The sequence below is a fragment of the Cyphomyrmex costatus genome, unplaced genomic scaffold, assembly GCF_001594065.2.
Source record: "Cyphomyrmex costatus isolate MS0001 unplaced genomic scaffold, Ccosl1.0 scaffold520, whole genome shotgun sequence".
Lineage (NCBI taxonomy): Eukaryota > Metazoa > Arthropoda > Insecta > Hymenoptera > Formicidae > Cyphomyrmex > Cyphomyrmex costatus.
In genome coordinates this window covers 93,636-112,169 of record NW_017279439.1, presented here as the reverse complement: position 1 = coordinate 112,169, position 18,534 = coordinate 93,636, and the positions used below count along the sequence as shown (strand labels likewise).

At 37.3% G+C, this 18,534-nt stretch overlaps 3 protein-coding genes across 4 annotated transcripts; 2 read left to right on the top strand and 1 right to left on the bottom strand.

The window, feature by feature from the left end:
- Positions 1 to 2,734: 2,734 nt before the first annotated feature.
- Ubr1 (Ubr1 ubiquitin ligase) lies at positions 2,735 to 8,644 on the bottom strand. The gene is made up of 2 exons (XM_018546131.1): positions 8,569 to 8,644; positions 2,735 to 8,470 (listed from the first exon to the last, which is right to left on the bottom strand). Exon 2 carries the CDS (start codon positions 8,435 to 8,437, stop codon positions 3,011 to 3,013), a length of 5,427 nt encoding a protein of 1,808 aa, XP_018401633.1. The 5' UTR covers positions 8,438 to 8,470; positions 8,569 to 8,644; the 3' UTR covers positions 2,735 to 3,010.
- Positions 8,645 to 11,461: 2,817 nt separating this feature from the next.
- On the top strand, positions 11,462 to 12,611 carry Pfdn2 (prefoldin 2). The gene is made up of 3 exons (XM_018546169.1): positions 11,462 to 11,705; positions 11,893 to 12,016; positions 12,108 to 12,611. Exons 1-3 carry the CDS (start codon positions 11,557 to 11,559, stop codon positions 12,288 to 12,290), a joined length of 456 nt encoding a protein of 151 aa, XP_018401671.1. The 5' UTR covers positions 11,462 to 11,556; the 3' UTR covers positions 12,291 to 12,611.
- An 83-nt stretch (positions 12,612 to 12,694) lies between these two features.
- Positions 12,695 to 18,020, top strand: Cul5 (cullin 5). Of its 2 annotated transcripts, XM_018546168.1 has the most exons (12): positions 12,695 to 13,372; positions 13,863 to 14,069; positions 14,711 to 14,890; positions 14,973 to 15,114; positions 15,195 to 15,509; positions 15,619 to 16,094; positions 16,189 to 16,452; positions 16,570 to 16,725; positions 16,814 to 17,094; positions 17,289 to 17,412; positions 17,532 to 17,762; positions 17,874 to 18,020. In XM_018546168.1, the coding sequence occupies exons 1-11, from the start codon at positions 13,355 to 13,357 to the stop codon at positions 17,724 to 17,726; spliced, it is 2,358 nt and encodes a 785-aa protein (XP_018401670.1). In that variant the 5' UTR covers positions 12,695 to 13,354; the 3' UTR covers positions 17,727 to 17,762; positions 17,874 to 18,020. The 2 variants fall into 2 exon arrangements, with proteins under 2 accessions (XP_018401670.1, XP_018401669.1); XM_018546167.1 differs by having other exon boundaries at positions 17,532 to 18,020.
- The last annotated feature ends 514 nt before the right edge of the window (positions 18,021 to 18,534 follow it).

Below are 18,534 nucleotides of genomic sequence, written 5' to 3'. Positions count from 1 at the left end.
GTGGTGATGGAAATTTCATCAAAAAGCCGAAATATATATATACATATATATATATATATATATTGTAATAAAAAGTGCTTTTATATTAAAATCATACTTTCTTCTTTCAAAATCGGTAATTGTTTTTGTTTTTTGGTTTTTTAAGAGTTTTTTTATAAAGAGATGTTTTTTTTAGTAAAACGTTGTTTTACTCAAAATAATACTTCAACTTCATCCATTAAAATAATAATAATACTTTATGCAAACAATGGTTATGAAATAATTTATTCTCGATGTCTTTTTCTTAAAAACTTCTTTTTTAAAATTTCTATTTTTCCGTTTTTTTTTTTGTAAAGATATTTTCTGAACAGAGTATTGTTTTACGCATTTTGATAAAAAATGTTTTTTCACATTTTAGTCATAACTTTTAACATTAATATTAAAATCTTTTTTTTATTTATAAACATATATAAATTTCTTACAGTTTTCGACATTTAAATTAAAAAAAATAAATAAATAAAACCCATTGAAATTTGTAAAAAATACAATGAAAAAGAAGGCTTTGAGTCCAAAAGATTCGATCGTATAAAAAATGGATTTTGGATATATAGTTAAGGGTTTAATCGGCAAATCGAATCATACAATAGAATTTCTAATTATATAAGCTCCTTATTTCTAATCTAATTTTTTTCTTACAAGTTAAAATATTGATAATTTTATCTGTGCCAGGGAAACACTAAAGCTATTGATGAACTAATCGTTAATTACGTTTATATCGTTATCTTTAGATATTGTTATCTCTTAGGAAAACAAAAACATTAAGTTTTTTAAGCAGATTTTTTTTCTTGAAGAAAAGATGTTATAATATATAATTATACATAAATTTATATTAAATACTCGAGAGATTCTTTTATCTATAATAACACAGTCTTCCTTTTTTTCTCTCCAAGATTAATTTATTGAATTCTAAAGAATATAAATAACTTGAATTCGTATATAAATCGATCTTTTTCCATGTACTTCACATTCTCGTTTCGCAAGCAACATTCGAAGAATTAAGGGAAAAACAAATGTATGATGTTGCAAATGTAAAGCAGCGACAATGCGTTTTGCCATTTCGATTAATACTCTTTCTGGATAAAATCGCGGGGTAAATTCTTAATTCTTAAGGACTATTTTAGCGATATCAGAACTTCCAAGTAAGTAATACAAATGATCCTGCACGACATTTGAAATTTGAAAAGATATATCTACTATAGAACATGTTTATCAAGATCTTCCAAGATCCAGAATTCAAATAATTTATACTGCATTTTAAAATTATTTTTTCGCATTATGCAGTTGTAGTAAAAATACATCTAAATCAATGTACATTAACGACGTGTGTACGTCCGCATTAATGATGTTGTTCATAACAAATATAATTATTGTAACTCGTATATAAATATACGTATCTTCACAAGTACTTCACAAGTACTTCAAAACTAATTGATCATTTTGCATATCATCTAAGCGATCTAATGTACAGCGGCACAACCTTTCATGCGTATTGCTATAGAAATACCGGGTGCAAGGCATCAAAGTTTTAATTGTTTAAACAATTTCAGGTGTAATGACAAAAGCAATAATGCTGTACATCCCCCGTCACAATGATGACCTTCGCGAAATACGCTACAATGATTTTCTATTAATTGCGACATTCGGAGACAAGGATCCTAACGAAGGGGACAAAGAAAAAAAGGTAGAAAGGAAATAAAAAATTGATTAATCTGATATTTTAAAATAACCCGCTACAAATTGTCCTTTCATAACGGATCGTGGTATACATAAATGAAAGGTAAGCAGCACTCGGTAAATTCACTCATCTTACAATCTCAATATGTACACGCTTCTTCATCTAATAACAATAATCCTAAAATTATTTTCTATAATCATCAGTTACAGGTGTACGTAAGAATCAGTTGAATCGTATAAGTTGAACAAACAAATAGTCAAGTACGACGCCAGAGCTTCAATCTTCCGGAGCGGTTTGTTAACATCGCTTCCAGTAGTTTAGAAAAAACTAGCGACGATAGATGGAGATAGATAGATAGAGAGAGAGAGAAAGAAACAAATATTAAATTACGTATTATTTATTTCATACACCACTGAAATTTAAAAAATTACTCCATCTGATAACCGCGAATTTTTCTTTTTTTAATCTCTTTTATAAATGTCTTATCTATGCACGAATTAAAGTCAAGGGGATGAGAACGGGAGAAAAAAGGGGGGGACCTAGAGACCTAGAATAATTCGCGAATACTTACTATAAAAATCTTAATATCATTTGTTTTTTTTTTCCTGTATTGCTATTGTGCACAAAAATAATCAAAATCTCGTGATTTTTATACGGTAAAATGTGTGGATGACTGATAGTCGCCCTTTCGCTCATTGTTCTAGGTCTTCGGATGTGATGTAGAACACAAACTCTGTCGTTTGTACGCGTAGAGAATTTCCAAATTTTCGTAAAAAAACGAACAATTTGTCAGGATATCATGGATGTTAGTCACGAACTTGTATCTAACAACAAAACACACGCAACAATTTTGGTGAATAAATATGTAGAGCCATATCTTAATTACATAACAGATGATAATTTCAACAAATAATAGAAATTTTTTTAACTTCAAATCTTAAAATAGAAATTTAACAAATTCTGAAATCGCGATACCGATAAACTTTTTAAAAATAGCTATTGCAACACGATTGTACGGGAAGCTATTACGATTGCAAGGGAAACAGGAGAAAGGAAGAGGGAAAAGAGAAAACATATCTATCCAATGTCGTTTTTAAATGTATAAAGACGTACTTTGATATACGCGCCGAATAAATTAATTTTGTGGATTTTGAATGCAAACGCAGATTGCACCTTGGACGATCAACAATCAATATTTAGGCTGCTACGTTCGCTTAAGCATGTAAGAATAAAATCTTTTCTCATTTTTTTTTGTCTAAACATCAGATCTGTGGCATTATAGGGAATCTCATGAAGTTATAGATGCTGCCACTGGGTCGGCAACAGAGTGTTTGACGATTGCTCGAACGCCCGGGTGACGGTTTCGTGGATTCCGTGACCGAGCCATAAGCGGTGCAGCCGTTGGTACTTCTCGTGACAGAGATGCAATGGATTACCACGCCGTAAACCCTGATCCGTCTCGCCATACTCATCGAGATATGGCGGGCAAAGGAAAGAACCGCGATTAGGCGTGCGCAAGAAAAGGATCTCGCATTCACGTACACGCAGAAATATACCGACGCCGTAGCCGCATTTGTTCGCGTGGAACGTACACGCGCCTATCGATGTCTTGTTGAAGTCAATCTGGCAACAATAGCTCTGCGAGCACAGCATCTCGCCGCAGACTAAGCACATCGTCGGATTACGTGAGTCTTCCTGATCCCTGTTCGGACAAGTGAACTGGGATATCGAGTTGATGAGCTCGCTATAATCCTCCGGTAAATCTATCAGCTTGTTCACCTTCAATGGATCCTTGATAATCGTCACCTTCCTTTCGCCCAACATGTGATTCCAGATGGTAGAATGTCTTCGCCATACAGCCATCAATTTCAGGGAGACCTCTAGATGAGAGTTGATCAAAGCGTCGCAGGTAGTGGGTAATCCCAGGTACTGGCAGAGTTTTTCGTATGTATCACCGTGCACCTCCGTCAATTCGCTTGGCGGCGGAACGTCGGTCACATAATGAAAGTAAATAGCGCAGCATCGGAGGAAAGGTCGACAAGCGGATTCCACTCGTCGCCATACGTCGCTAGCTTTCTGCTTGTCATAATGCACACCCAGAATATGGAACAGAGCAAAGTCCATTTTGGTTTCGATATTTTCATCTTCGTTATCATCGTCCTCCGTCTCGTTACTATCTAGCTCCATCGCGTCGGCGAAGTCAGATGTATACAGAATTTTTGCTATGTGAGACAGGAACACGAGCTTGAGCACATGCGAGTCAAACACATCGCCCGTAATGATAGGCGGCGGATTTGAGACAGCGTTTTCCTTTGTATGAAATATGCTCGGTAACGAGTTAATAAGCGGTACTAGTATGCCGAATGGATCGATATCGAAGATGCTTGGTCCAGTGGACGGTGCCTCTAACAACATCGTCAACAATGACGCTGCATAACTTCTGATTTGATCGCGCTGTGACCAGAGATTTGCACGATTCGAGAAACTCGCACCTAAGAGGGCTGACAATCTCACCAGGCTACTTATACTATTGCTTTGTCGGGCGGTCATGGAACCCAGCAATGGTTTTTCCGTATCCCGCAACAGAAACTCTATCGCATGGATCGTGTATGATACTGACTTCCAGGCTAACAAAGGCAGCTTTGAATCGCTATCGATACTACCGAATCCTTTGTATGTAGTTTTTGCAAAAAGTGAAGCGTACATGTGGATCATGGTCTCCATCCTTCGCGCGAGGTGTGGTCCGTATCGCGAATACTGCGAATAAAATAGTTCCCAAGCAGATCCAATTTGTTGACGAAGAACTACCATAGGATTGACTATTCTTTCACCCTCCAATGTATCCTCGTCCTTCTCTACGACCTTGCCAAATTTCCTGTTCGGTTTGCACTCTAGCGTGAGCGCCATTACCTTCAGCCACGTCTCGAAATTGATATTCGGTTGAGGTTCCAGAGATGGTTGCAATATTCCTAAGGGTGGTACAAGCAGGAGAACTGTGTTGCTGAGACACTCACATAGCGGGCAAAGATACTCATGGTTCTCTGCGTCAAAACTAGCCTGTTGCCGTGATCTATAAGGTCGCCGGTTCTCCTTAGCGAGCACGTTGTCGACGTAATCTTGCCAGCAGCGAGCGTGCATCACATGGCCACATGTGCTCGTGTGCGGTGATACGCCCAATTTCGCTGATAGATACAACGGATCGGGCTCTTGATAGTCATCACGATATTGACACAACACGGTGGATTGCTGAACAAATGCAGCCAACACCATTGCCGAACCAGTTTCCGTTATGGTCTGATCCTCTTGGCACAGAATGCAAGTGTACATTTTCTGTTCGCACGTCCTACTAGTCTGATGAAGACCAACGGCAATACCTCCCCGAGAAGAGGCCTCCGTTAAATCCATGGCGGAGCCGCAATCAGAATTTGCTGTTTTGGCTTCCACAGTTATTACATCGAACAAGGTAGCATTCTTCTTCATGAAATGCTTTTGCATAGCTGCCATTTGTGCCATGATCTTCGCACGTTTCTGAGCTGCCATTTTCGTTCGCCATTCCTTATCCGTTTTCTTATTGGTATTAGTATCTGTATCGCCTGTTTGTTGTTGGTGCTGCTCAAACTGAAGAGGCGCCGGACTGGCCTCTTTTCCAGACATACTGGCGACTTGACGATATTTGGCTAAAACCCATATGAGTAGATCCTTGTGAGCATCCATGCGCGGACTGCTGGTCAGATTTTCCAGCAATTTGTAAATCTTCCATTTCACTGCTCGTTCGGTAAACGCAAGGAAAGGATAGTAGCCGGATTCCTGTTCTTGTAATGCATAGCCGATCAGATATAGTACCTTGTGCACCTGTGGCTCGGAGAAGCTCCTAGCTATGAAATTAAGTGCACGTTCCAGAACAGTCTGCATGATGTGAAGCATGACGTCACATTGCAACAGATTCGCCACCAAACTGAACGATTCCATTAATCTAGGCAGCTTCGGCGGTGGACAACATTCTAGCTCTCCTTGAGCTTTTCGGCGCTTTCGTTGAATCTCCTCGGATTTGCTGTGCTCTTCTTTCGTATAATGATAAAAGAACACATTGTATTCTGAATAAAATTGTGGATTGAGTTCATACACACCCTTCGCCGACATATCCAGTGGTTTCTTGAATGTCGCTACTTCGTGTATTACTCTTTCCAACTCAATTTGAACATTGTGCATAACGTCCTCCGGTAAAGTCTTGCTCAACTCCGAGTGCGAGAGAGATTTTATGCACAGCTGTTGTATAATTTCCTTCTTGAGACGATCATCTGCGGTCACTTGACCAACTCCGGGAACGTATCTCTCGCCGATGATCGTGATGAGCAAGCCCAAAAATTCTTCTACTAGATTGATCGTCTGCCGCATACTATCCTCCTCTGGATTTTTTAAGGCATTCACCTCAAAATCTGATTGTACCCAGTTAAGGAGATTAAATCTGTTTAGAACATGAATCAAAAATTCGTTGCTTTCTATTAGCGACGCGCCAACCTGCAATAAAACGATATCTCGGTCCAACATTTCGCTACGGCATTTAACATTGTGATAAAAATACAGTTGATTCAGCAAAGAGTAACCGTTCCGCCGCCACATGCCCGCGTGCACCTGCGAAATCATGGCCTGTGCCGTCAGTACAGGATCGATGATCTGTTCAGGAGTCGGTTTTTGATTGCTATTATTAGAAGTGCTATTACTAGTATTAAATGACTGAAAGTCAGATGAATGAAAGTGTAAATTGTATTTTTCCAGATGCAAGAATAGACCGGCGAGAAATCTCGAGAGCGGTAGATGGATAGAAACTGGTTCGGATGCCACATCGTATTGCAGGCACGTTGCACTATGATCCGCTAGCTCTCGTACCTGGCTTGTCTGCTGCTCGTTTGCCAGCTGTTTATGTAGGTATCTCAGAAGTGATCCAAAGCACTTGATCAGTACAACTCGGTCTGAACCGCACCACTCCAAAGCCAACGTAATGATCGGTGATAGTTTTATGTGCAGATTAAACGCTGACTCCCATTCCGGCTCGTATTCCATATGTTGTCCGACTTGTCGAAGTACTGCGTCCATACACTGCATGTTGGAAAAGAGATCGTATAGCTTCGAAAGACCGTGCAAGAAGCCATGTCTCAGATCATCCGTCCATTCTTCTGGTTTTGCACTCAGCAAGTACCGAAGATCATAAAGTATGAACTGTGCCCGCTTGAAGTTGTGGTGTGGCATGTTTCTCTCAAACTCGAATTTTCCAGCAGCGTTACATCGCCGAGAGCTCTCAGACATAAACGTGTTTAATAGGATAAACACAGCCTCGTGCTTTGCGATAAGCAAATGCGCCAAGGTGGGCACGGTGAACAACTGAACAGAGAGCGAAACGATCGAGAACGAATGATCATGATCGTCCTTTATGAAATCCTTCATAACATTTCCGTAATAATTAGTAAATACAACAGAGAGCGCTTTTTTACTCTCATATTCCATGAGCATTCCATATATGAATAACCTGTGCCATGCTGTTCTGGCGGATTTCCACAGTTGCGAATCTCTCGTGAGTATGCTTTGAACAACTGAATGATCATCAACTAATTTCGTATTAAGAGCAATGTTGCTAAATAGGATGCGGAAACCCTCGCAATGACTTATGAATTGTTGCAACCATTTGAGCAGTCTTATAGTAAACGCCTGATGGGCGACTACATAACCATGGATGACGGCTACCTTGAGTGGTCGATCGCTATGCCTATACGTGAATTTCTCGACCTCCTCTTTTAAATCATTACATTGTTTAAATTCTGAGCATCTTATCACGGTTCTACCCTCTCTATCAACACTTGTCACATATTCAACAGCCTCTTTCTGTGAACATTTGAGTACGCGAATGAGCATGTTTATCACTTGATCAAAGGTATGATGCTCATCATTGAAGAGTACAGTGCAGTAATTATTTAAAAAATCCAATTGGTCAAACGCATATAGGTAAGATGCTGATGCTACTTCTTTAATATCGAGACTCGGCGGTACCGATGTAAGTGACTTCAGAGTCAGTAGATCATAACAGTATGCCAATAATGCCTCAAAAGTCACTACTGCTCTCTCTGCGATATCACCAGGTAGCTTATTACCAGGAGACTCCTTCGTCAGTGTTCCTACAATATGTGTCTCACAGAATGGCTCCTTTTTCCAGGCTTCTGTGTCGCCGCAATCGCAGCATCCACCTCCATTTGACGTACCCATTTTATACTTATGGTTTCGATGAGCTGACTGCTTGAAACAGTCGACGCAGAGAACGCACGTAGAGTCCATACCACACTCCCTGCAACTGTAGGTTGGTTCACCCATCTTAAACATTCTGCCACATATGGTTGGTGGATTGTCCATCTTAGCAAGCTCCTTGAGAATCAACTGTGGATCACCACCACATATAAATTCCTCCAAGGGTCTCAGAAACATTCTGTTTACCATGTCTTCATCGATAACCCATTCTAGACAATTGCCGTTAAGTTCTGGACTATATATTTTTGGCACCCAAAGTCGCCAGTATTCTTTAAAGTTTATATATGTTAACACTCCCTTATTTATCTTCTCCATCCACACATCTACACATCGTTTGTTCGTATCCGGGAATACAGGTCGCAACTCAACAAGATTTATCTCTTCAAGAACCAAAGGTAGGTGCTGGTTTTCTTCTGTACTTTCATTCATTTTGTCTTATTTAAATTTACCACGTAATGTATACTGAAACAGTAAGCACAAGAGAAAACAATGATTTATAAAGAAAAATCATCTGCCAGAGGAAAAAGATAAATTTACATAAAAAATATATAAGTACTAACCAGTAAGACATATATAATATAAATAATTGTAGATACAATCCAGGCAATTACACATCTTAATGCATCTTTATATAGCTGATTTGATATTCTTCAATGTTTTATCATTAGATCATTGCAGTACATGGCTACAATTTCAATAGCCTTGAGTCTTTAGCTTCATCAGAGGTTCACAGATAAGTACTCTTGTGGAAAATTCCTATTATATATATTGCACATATATCACCATCTTCAGCAACTCACGGAATCTGAAATCACAGCCACTCATAAGCTCATGTGCCAAACTCAATTTAAATATGGTGCCTACACTTTTAAATATTGCCAGAATATTCGTCGTAAACTTAACGTTTCCCTATATATAGCTACACATATATACATATGTATACATAACACAAAGGAAAGACGAGATCCAGAGCCAAAAGCGCGATGACACGGATCGTAACGCACATCACTGTACTGCGTTGCAAGCATCTCGTGTGTGTGTGTGCGCGTGTGTGTGTGTGTATAGCATGTATGTGTGTGTGTGTGTGTATGTATGTGTGTGTTAGAGCAATATATCTCACGGATTAGTCAACGCTGAACAAGGTGAGGGCAGAGTTCTTCTTTTTTGAATATCAAGCGAAAAACTTTTCGAGGCAGCTATTTTTGTCGACGGGACACTCACTGTTGTCGACGAGCGGGTCAAGGTTAATAAAAGGCGTTCAGATTGCAGACTCTTTGTTCCCTCCGCGACCGATCAGTTTCGCACCACCACCCGCAATGACAACGATGACAACGACGTTTCGCAAACCTGCGTCGACGTTGTCTAAATGTGGCCAGACGTTGTAAAGTCCGAATGTCAATCTCACGAAACTGCACTCTATGTAGCGCGCGTGGCCGGGAACGTTGACATTTCGCAGCGAAATGAGACGAACGATTATCCTGCGCACAGCTGCTCGAACGGTGATGCTCCAAAATGGCTCGTGACGATTCTCTATTTTCCTTGGTTTCCAGGGAATTTCGAAAAGTTGTCATTTAAATTCAAGCAGAGAGAAATCTGAGAGAGGACATGAGGACCTTTTTCTTGTAACTGCAAAATGCATTACGCACTATCGCCCTCTGAAGAAATGGACGTCAACTATAACAAAATCCATCTTTTATGGCGCTCTTGATGGAAATTCTTCTTTTTGTATGAGTTGGCCCAGTCATATCCAAGGCCTGTTGTGTTTCCAGCTTAAAGCTACATTATTACAATTGATAGAAATTGTACTCGAGGATTAAAAAAAATGATGACTAATTAAATCTTATAAATCATCCATCTTCAAGTGATGTTTATTATCCAACAAGAGACACAGAGGTATTGTTCGTTTTGTCTCTTGGGAGCTGCTCGGAGTTGCTCCGAACGAACCCAGTGTACTTGGATGTGATTCATTTAATGTTGTAAATACCTCGAAACATTCTTTTATTGATCAATACGTAAAATTCTTTCTTCTGATTGATCAACAAAGCATTTGCAGCATTAAATGAATTGTATCCAAGTATGCTGGGTTCGTTCGGAGCAGAGATCGGAGCGACTCCGAGCAGCTCCCGAGAGACAAAACGAACAATACTAGAAGTTACACCGGTGTGAAGCCTTGTGTCCACGATGCTAGAAATCGGTCCGAGATCTCGGATGAAGAAAGAATTAACAAATCACATTTGAACAATTTGGTCACATGACCAATGTAATTTGTCAATTTTTCCTTTATTCGAGATCTCGGACCGATTTCTAGTATCGTGGACACAAGGCTTGTCGTTCGCTAATGTTAAATAAAGATAAGGTAATTACTGTGACGTAGATGGAAAGCAACCGATGAAAATGAAGATGAAGCAGTGAATTTATATGTGGCTCCTAAATACCGGCGACGGCCATGTTGGAATTGTGACGTCATAGGCGAGAAAAACACATTAATTTTTCTTGCGTCCCATTTTTTAATAAAGACAATTTGGATAAATTTAAAAGGCGATATCGCACAAAAACACTTGTGAAAATTGCCGGAAACTGTCCTTTCCTCTTCTGATAGTCAGTAAATGGTCGTAAAAGGACACGTAAAATGAGCCTATTCTCGGGCAGAATCACACAGTTTAACAGCTGATGAAACGAGTGAAATATACGCTTTTACGTATAAAATTTCACGATAACTGCAGTTTCCGGCAATTTTTAGGACTTTCACGAGTACGAGGGAAGTCACATTTTCACAAATAAGCAAATATTGACGAAATGGCACGCAAGAAAAATTTTGTCGTCAAAACATCACTTTTTCACGCCTATTAGTTCAGACTTTTACCATGGCGAGGCGCTATACACACACACAAGCATGAACCCATGTCTGTGCGCTCCCCTTCTACCCGAAAATGAGCACACGGACATGAGCTTGCAATTGTGTGTATAACCAGTAGCGTACTACCAGTTTTGCTAGCCACTGACTGATTCGGTGTCGCTACCCATCAACACGGAGTTCTTGACTGAGTATTCAGGAGCCTTAAGCAAAAAGAGAAAAAAAATAAACAAAAGACCACGTGTTGAAGGCTTTGTAGAAAGAATTATCCCAGATTATACGGCAAAAGAATTCAAAACACATTTTCAGTATGTTGTATTTATTATTTCTATTAAATTAATTTTTAGCGATTTATTTCTATCAGAAGCGCCGTAAAAAGATGGATATTGTTGTGTAATTGACATTCACTTCTTTAGAAGGCGGTAGTGCGTGGAGCATTTTACGGTTACAAGAAAAAGGGTTCTCGTGTCCTGTCTCAAGTTTCTTTCTCTCTGGTTCAATTTGCTACCCTTTTCGCAAAAAAGTAGGTAACCGAAATGACCATTTCCCAAATTCCCTAGAAACAGGGTAGAAAATCCTGCACAGTTGCTCTCCCGTCGACGACGTTGTTCTCGCTCGTGGTGGGTTTTCTCTACAGTTCTCTACATTATCCGAATATTGTCGCAGTGAAACCGTCGCGATCGAAATTCCTAATATGGCCAGTGAGAAAAAACCGGCGAAGACGCCGTCAAAACGAGAGAAAACCGCCGAAGAAATACTGACGGAGTTCCAGTCGCTCCGAAATGAGCAGAGAATGCTGGCAAACAAACTGTCCGAGATGGAAATGGAATTGAACGAACACAAGTATGAGTTTACCTAACCTATACGCCTTGCCTTTTTCCCTCTTTACAATCAAAAACGCTCCTGTGAACACGAGGAGACCTTGAGTTTTTTTAACTTTGCGAAATTTGATCGACAATGAGAGATGAGGGCCGTCTAGTACAATAATATATGAGTCATTGCCATCTCACTAATCCAACTGACATTTTAGAATCGTTATTGACACGTTAAAGAACGTGGATCCCAAGAGGAAGTGCTACAGGATGATCGGTGGACTTCTGTGCGAACGCACAGTGGAAGATGTGATGCCTGCTCTGGTAACGAACAAAGAACAGGTGTGACTTATGCCGACATTATTGTCTCCTTTTGGAGCTAACTGTTGGATGCATGCGTACACATGATAACATTTAAATGTGTTGTTTTCAGTTGATGAAAGTGATAGACGCTTTAAACGACCAAGTGACAAAAAAAGGAATCGAGATAAACGAGTACAAGGAAAAGCACAACATCAGAATCAGAGGACAGGATGATTTGCAGCAGCAAGAAGAGGACAACAACAATAAAGAAGACAAGAGAAAGGCGATTGTTGTGAATCCTATTGAGATTTAAGCGTATTAATTATAAGTTTTTTAAATTCTACATATTTTAAGGCATATTGAAATGTGCGTGAATCCTTGGTTGGATAAGTACTTGACTTTTGAGTTCACTTTTAAATTAGCTTCCATGTTTATTTATTGTGCTGTCTTGCATATGCCGCACTGCTTTGTGACGTCATATAGCTAGGCGTTTGTTTCACAAGTGTATTCAACCAAAAAAAAATTTTAATGTTATAAAAATTAGGTTCTTACAATTCTCTGCAATTAGGTCTCTTGACTACTTGTATCTTTGCATCAAAAGTCAAATAATAACATAACGTTCATACATTTGTCCACTGTAATCAGCTTCAAGTATTTTTTTACATATTTTTAAATTATATGTTTGCATACCTTTTTTAATTTGTGTGGAAAGAAGATTTTATGTATATATAGGTATATAGATATAAGTTGAAAAAAATATAAATAGCGAGAGCAAGAGTGCAGCTAGAATAGATGGAATAAGAAAAGCCTATCAGAAACCAATGTATACCAATGTATCCGATTTCTGATAGGTTGAGATTTCTTATTCCTTCTATAGCTGAATCTCAATTTCGAAAAAAAAAAACCGAGGAAGCAGTGACACGTTAAAAAATTTTGATATGAAAATTACCCATCGAGGCACGAATGGTGAAAAGGTTAAAACCGCCATATTAATTCCCGCGGAGTTGTCCAATCGCGCGAAACATCGTATAGGGAATTGTAACGGCACTTGCCACGCGCGCGAGAGGGATTTTTATCGCGATCGCAGTGTTATGTATGTACACATGCAGGGAAAGGGAATTGGGCGAGAAACACGCGAACTCTTATTTTTCCGCTTCGGGGACGACGCTCCAGGATTTGTCCGCACACTCTGCACCAGACGGGCGAGCGATTGCGGAATCCTGGTGCGATGTGGCCCGCATCACGTCTTGTTTCACGCTAATCTAAGGTTTCGTCATCACCTCCTGTCGACCGGTAGATTCACACGAGACCGTCTGTGCATGTCCATTGGCGTATAATCCTGCAAATCCTAGTGGACGTACACGTCGAGAGTCTGTGATGGCGGCGTTGTTAAAGGTTAGTGGACATTGAATAAACAAATTGCTGCGAAAAAAAAGACACGATATCGTTCTTGAGGACTTCATGCGATGATCGGCGTTATCTTGCTACAAAATCAAGATAATAGGCGCGTCCCGACCATGCGAAATTACACGATTGATATTCAAATCTCTGATATTGCGATTCGAAAGATTCTTTTTTGTTTATTACAATGACGATTCAGCTTAGGCTGTATTTAGATTCCTACTTGTGTGTCTTATTTAGGTATTATTTTATTCTTGTTTACTGAATGTTAAGCAAGCATAATATGATATTTGTAAGGAACACATGTTGTATTCTCCCTATCATATTATCTGAGTACCTGAGTAGGAATCTGAATACTTTTTGATGATTAATTAATTTTTTGCTGGACATCAAGCATTCTCATGATCTTGTATTTCCTAATCCTATAATTTATCTCTAATTCTACATTTTAATCACTTATCTGATATACACTATTAATATTTAGGATAGGACACAATTCACATTTGAGGATAAATGGCCATACATGCGTCCAATCATACTAAAACTGCTCAAGCAAGAGACAGTGACTCAACTCGAATGGCAGGATTTGTTTTACTCCGTTCATGTATGCCTGTGGGATGACAAAGGGCCACCTAAGTTACGTGATGCTTTGCAGGAGGATATAATGAATTTTATAAAACAAGCTCAACTGGTAAGAGAATGGAGTTTATTTATAAGCCAAAATCAAGATTGTATCTTTAATATCTTTTTTATATATTGGAGGAAAAGTCTATGGTTTTTGTTAGCTTAATACTATATATACAATATCTTTGTCAAAATTAACAAAATTTAAATTTAAAAAAATGGTTTTAAAGCTTGAAATCTTTACTTTTAAAAGGTTTTTATAATTTTTTAGTATATGTAAATTTGATCATTTTTATATACATATAGAAAACTACGAGCTGGAAAAAGGAAAATTTTTCTTCTCACTTTGTAGATCTATCATATATGTATACAAAAAAAATTTGCGAAAATTTTCGAGTATTCGTTGTGAAAGCTTGAAGCTTTCCCCACGAAATTATTTTTTTTTAATGTTTCTACAATTTTTTTGTTCCTGAGTTCGCAAGTTAAGTAAAGGAACATTTTGATTTTACTTAACTCCGTTAAAAATTATCGTACCGCAATTAAAAAATCAGATTCTTAAAACTAAAACTCTGCTCTCTCAAATAGTATAATTGCCAATTTTTTAAATGTACAATTTTTTGAACTAATAAAATACCATAGAACTTTTCTTCCAACCAAAATTATAATGAAATAAGCGAATATAATACAAAGTTTTGTAAATTTGTGTAGAGAGTTTTAGCACATCAAGAGGAACAAGCATTATTGAAAGCATACATCGCTGAATGGAGAAAGTTTTTTACCCAATGTAATTATTTACCAACACCGTTTAGGCAACTAGAAACGTATCTTGCTGGAAAAACTAGTTCTAGCACACAGAAGAAGAATCAGCCTGATGACATTGTTAGAAAGGTAAAAGAATTAAATGCATTTTGTATATAATACAATTAATATTTTATAATATTATATAATCTTATTTCTCTCTGTTATGTAGCTAATGTTGGACAGTTGGAACCAAAGTATATTCAATGAAATAAAACAAAAACTTCAAGACGCAGCCATGAGATTGGTACGAGCTGAAAGAAACGGCGAGGCATTTGATTCTCAACTTGTTATAGGTGTCAGAGAATCTTATGGTAATAAATGAAACATTCATAAATTTTTGTGTACCGCAAATTTTTTTTATTAATAACATTGGTTATCAATAATGCTCTAGTGAATTTGTGTTCAAATCCAACGGATAAACTTCAAATATATAGAGAAAATTTTGAAGCGGCGTATATACAAGCCACTGAAGCATTTTACTGGATAAAAGCTCCAGAATATCTATCTATGCACGGTGTCGAAAATTATATGCGTTACGCCGATTTGAAGTTGAGAGAAGAGGAGGCACGTGCTCAAAAGTATTTGGAACCGAATACCGCGAGTATGCAACGACTAACGGATTGTTGCGTGAAAGTGTTAGTTGCAACTTTTAAGCCAGCGATACTCGCTGAATGTCCACGGATGATTCAACATGATCAAACTGACAGTAAGTAATCAAAATTTACAATATAATTTTTAATTTTGTTTAGTTTACGGTTAATTTTGCAATGCTATTTCCATGATTGGTACTTATTAACATAAATAAATAATTGTAGAACTTCGCCTCATGCTGAAATTAATGGACAGAGTGCCTGAAGGCGTCAATCCTATGTTGAGAAATTTGGAAGAACATATCGCGAGTGCAGGTTTAGCGGATATGATGGCAGCTGTAGATGTTATCACTCAAGATTCTGAGAAATACGTGGAAAGACTGTTAGATCTTTTCCATAGATTTTCCACACTTGTTAAAGAGGCATTCGATGATGATCCACGGTTTCTTACAGCACGAGATAAAGCTTATAAGCTAGTTGTGAATGATGCCACGGTATTTAAGTTAGATTTGTCTACTCGGCAGGGCTCTGGAATCTGTTGCGCGTCCATTTTAAATAATAGACCTATTACTAATAATAATGGACTAGCTGAATCGAAGTGTCCAGAACTCTTAGCAAATTTCTGTGATATGCTTCTTAGAAAAACACCACTCAGTAAAAAACTAACTACTGATGAAATCGAAAATAAACTGAAGGATGTGGTCAGTATACACAATGATATAACTATATTCGTATAAGTTAAAAATAAAAAATCTTTTCTGAGAAATTTATTCTATCTCACGTTTTTTATTTTAGTTGTTGGTGTTAAAATATGTTCAAAATAAGGACGTATTTATGCGTTATCATAAGGCGCACTTAACTAGACGATTAATATTAGATACGACAACGGATTCGGAAAAAGAAGAAAATATGGTAGATATGCTTCGTGAAGTTGGCATGCCTGCGGATTTTGTTAATAAATTAGCCCGTATGTTCCAAGATATTAAAGTATCTCAGGATCTGAATCAACAATTTAAGGAACAATGTCGAGCTGCTATTGCAGATAGCATAAATATTAAGGTATTATACATGCTGTTTCTTGATAAATATACATGTTCTCATTTAAGATTGGTATTAAAAAGAAATAGAAAAGATATTAATGATATAAAAAGAGAATATTACTGTATTTTTTTGTAGATTCTTAATGCAGGTGCATGGGCCAGGGGTAGCGAACGCGTCACCGTAAGTTTGCCACTACAACTGGAAGACTATATTCCGGAAGTTGAAGAGTTTTATAAAAAAAAGCATAGTGGAAGGAAATTGCAATGGCATCATCACATGTCGAACGGCACGGTACTTTACAATTCTATCCGTGTTCAGTATTCCAAAAAAATCCAAAATATGTTAATCTTAATACATATTTTATATGTAAATGTTTCAGATAACATTTGCAAATAAAGTGGGACGATTTGATATAGATGTAACAACCTTTCAAATGGCAGTATTGTTTGCCTGGAATCAACGACCCAACGAAAAGATCTCTTACGAGAACCTCCGGTTGGCTACCGAGCTTCCGGATCCCGAGCTGAGACGGACTCTGTGGTCTTTGTGTGCCTTCCCGAAGTTAAAACGGCAACTTCTTTTGGTGGAACCGCATGCTGCTACTCCGAAAGATTTTGCGAACGATACGAGATTTTGGGTTAATCAAGAATTTGCTATTGTGTTAGTATTTATTTCTTATGTTGATAAAAAATATTTTAAATTATAAATATAAATACGTGTTGAATATTTAATTTATTTGGTTTCATCTCGTTTGTTTTTTCAAATTTAATATTAATGAGTAATAATACATTTTATTCTGAAAATAACATTAATTATTGTAATTAATTGCGATGTTTCTATTGGCGATTTTATAGTAAAAATGGCAAGATGCAAAAGCGAGGAAAAATCAATTTAATAGGACGTCTTCAATTATCAACAGAACGTAGCAGAGAAGAGGATAATCATTGCATTGTACAACTCAGAATATTACGGGTTCAGGTATGAACTTTATACTAAATAAAGCAATATAATATAACACATAACAAAATATAATTGATATTTATTCAGTTTAATTGATTATGAATAATTCTTACATATCTTTTGTGTTGTGATTATAGGAAGCTATCATCACGATCCTAAAGATGCGCAAGATGATCACTAATGCGCAATTACAGACCCAACTAGTGGATATATTGAAAAATATGTTCTTGCCGAGTAAAAAGATGATAAAGGAACAGATCGAATGGCTCATTGAACAAAAATATATTAAGAGACACGAGGATGACATTAATACATTTGTGTATATGGCATAACACGGGATTATATATACTTGCGAGATTGTTCAAACTGTATGGCTAATATTATATTTTTATAAAAAAAATGGATTTAGTTTTCTCATGTGTGAGGATACATTTGAGTCCGTCGCATTGCGCGATTATGTTTCATCTGTTTTCTTACAGTGCAGTGGAAAGAAAGAAAGGACGATATACTATTGCATTAAAACTTGAGATACGAAGTCGATAGGACAAGTTGCAATTACCTCCACCCAACAATTGCCGATTTATTATACGTGTGAATAAAGTGAAATGTATAGAAAACTGGAAAAATGTCGCAATAATAATAAGACCGATGTACAATATCGCATCATAATGAAACTAGCATTTATCGTTTATTTTGGCATTGATTTATATTAATTTGAATAGAGAAGAGAAAGTGGGTTAAATTAAAAGGAGAATTATATATGTATATACATACATCGATGACATTACCATTATTTTAATCGTTTATACTTCGCTAAAAAGATTTTCCTGAAACGTTTTTATATTTTTTCCTCGAATCTACTTGTATGAATATACAAGCTGAATATAACTAAATTTGTTAAAAGCCTCTGTTGTACATTATTGACACGCTGCAACAATTTGGCACTAAAAATATCAATAAATCCTTGCACAAATCTGGACGACAGTGCACATCTATATGTACATTGCATTAAATTCAATCGTAAATAATAAAAATTCGCATATACTTGAATAAATCTATATATATATATATATATATACACTATATAATGTTTTACATACGGATTTACTCGTCACTCTAATTAAATGTGGTCTACTGCAA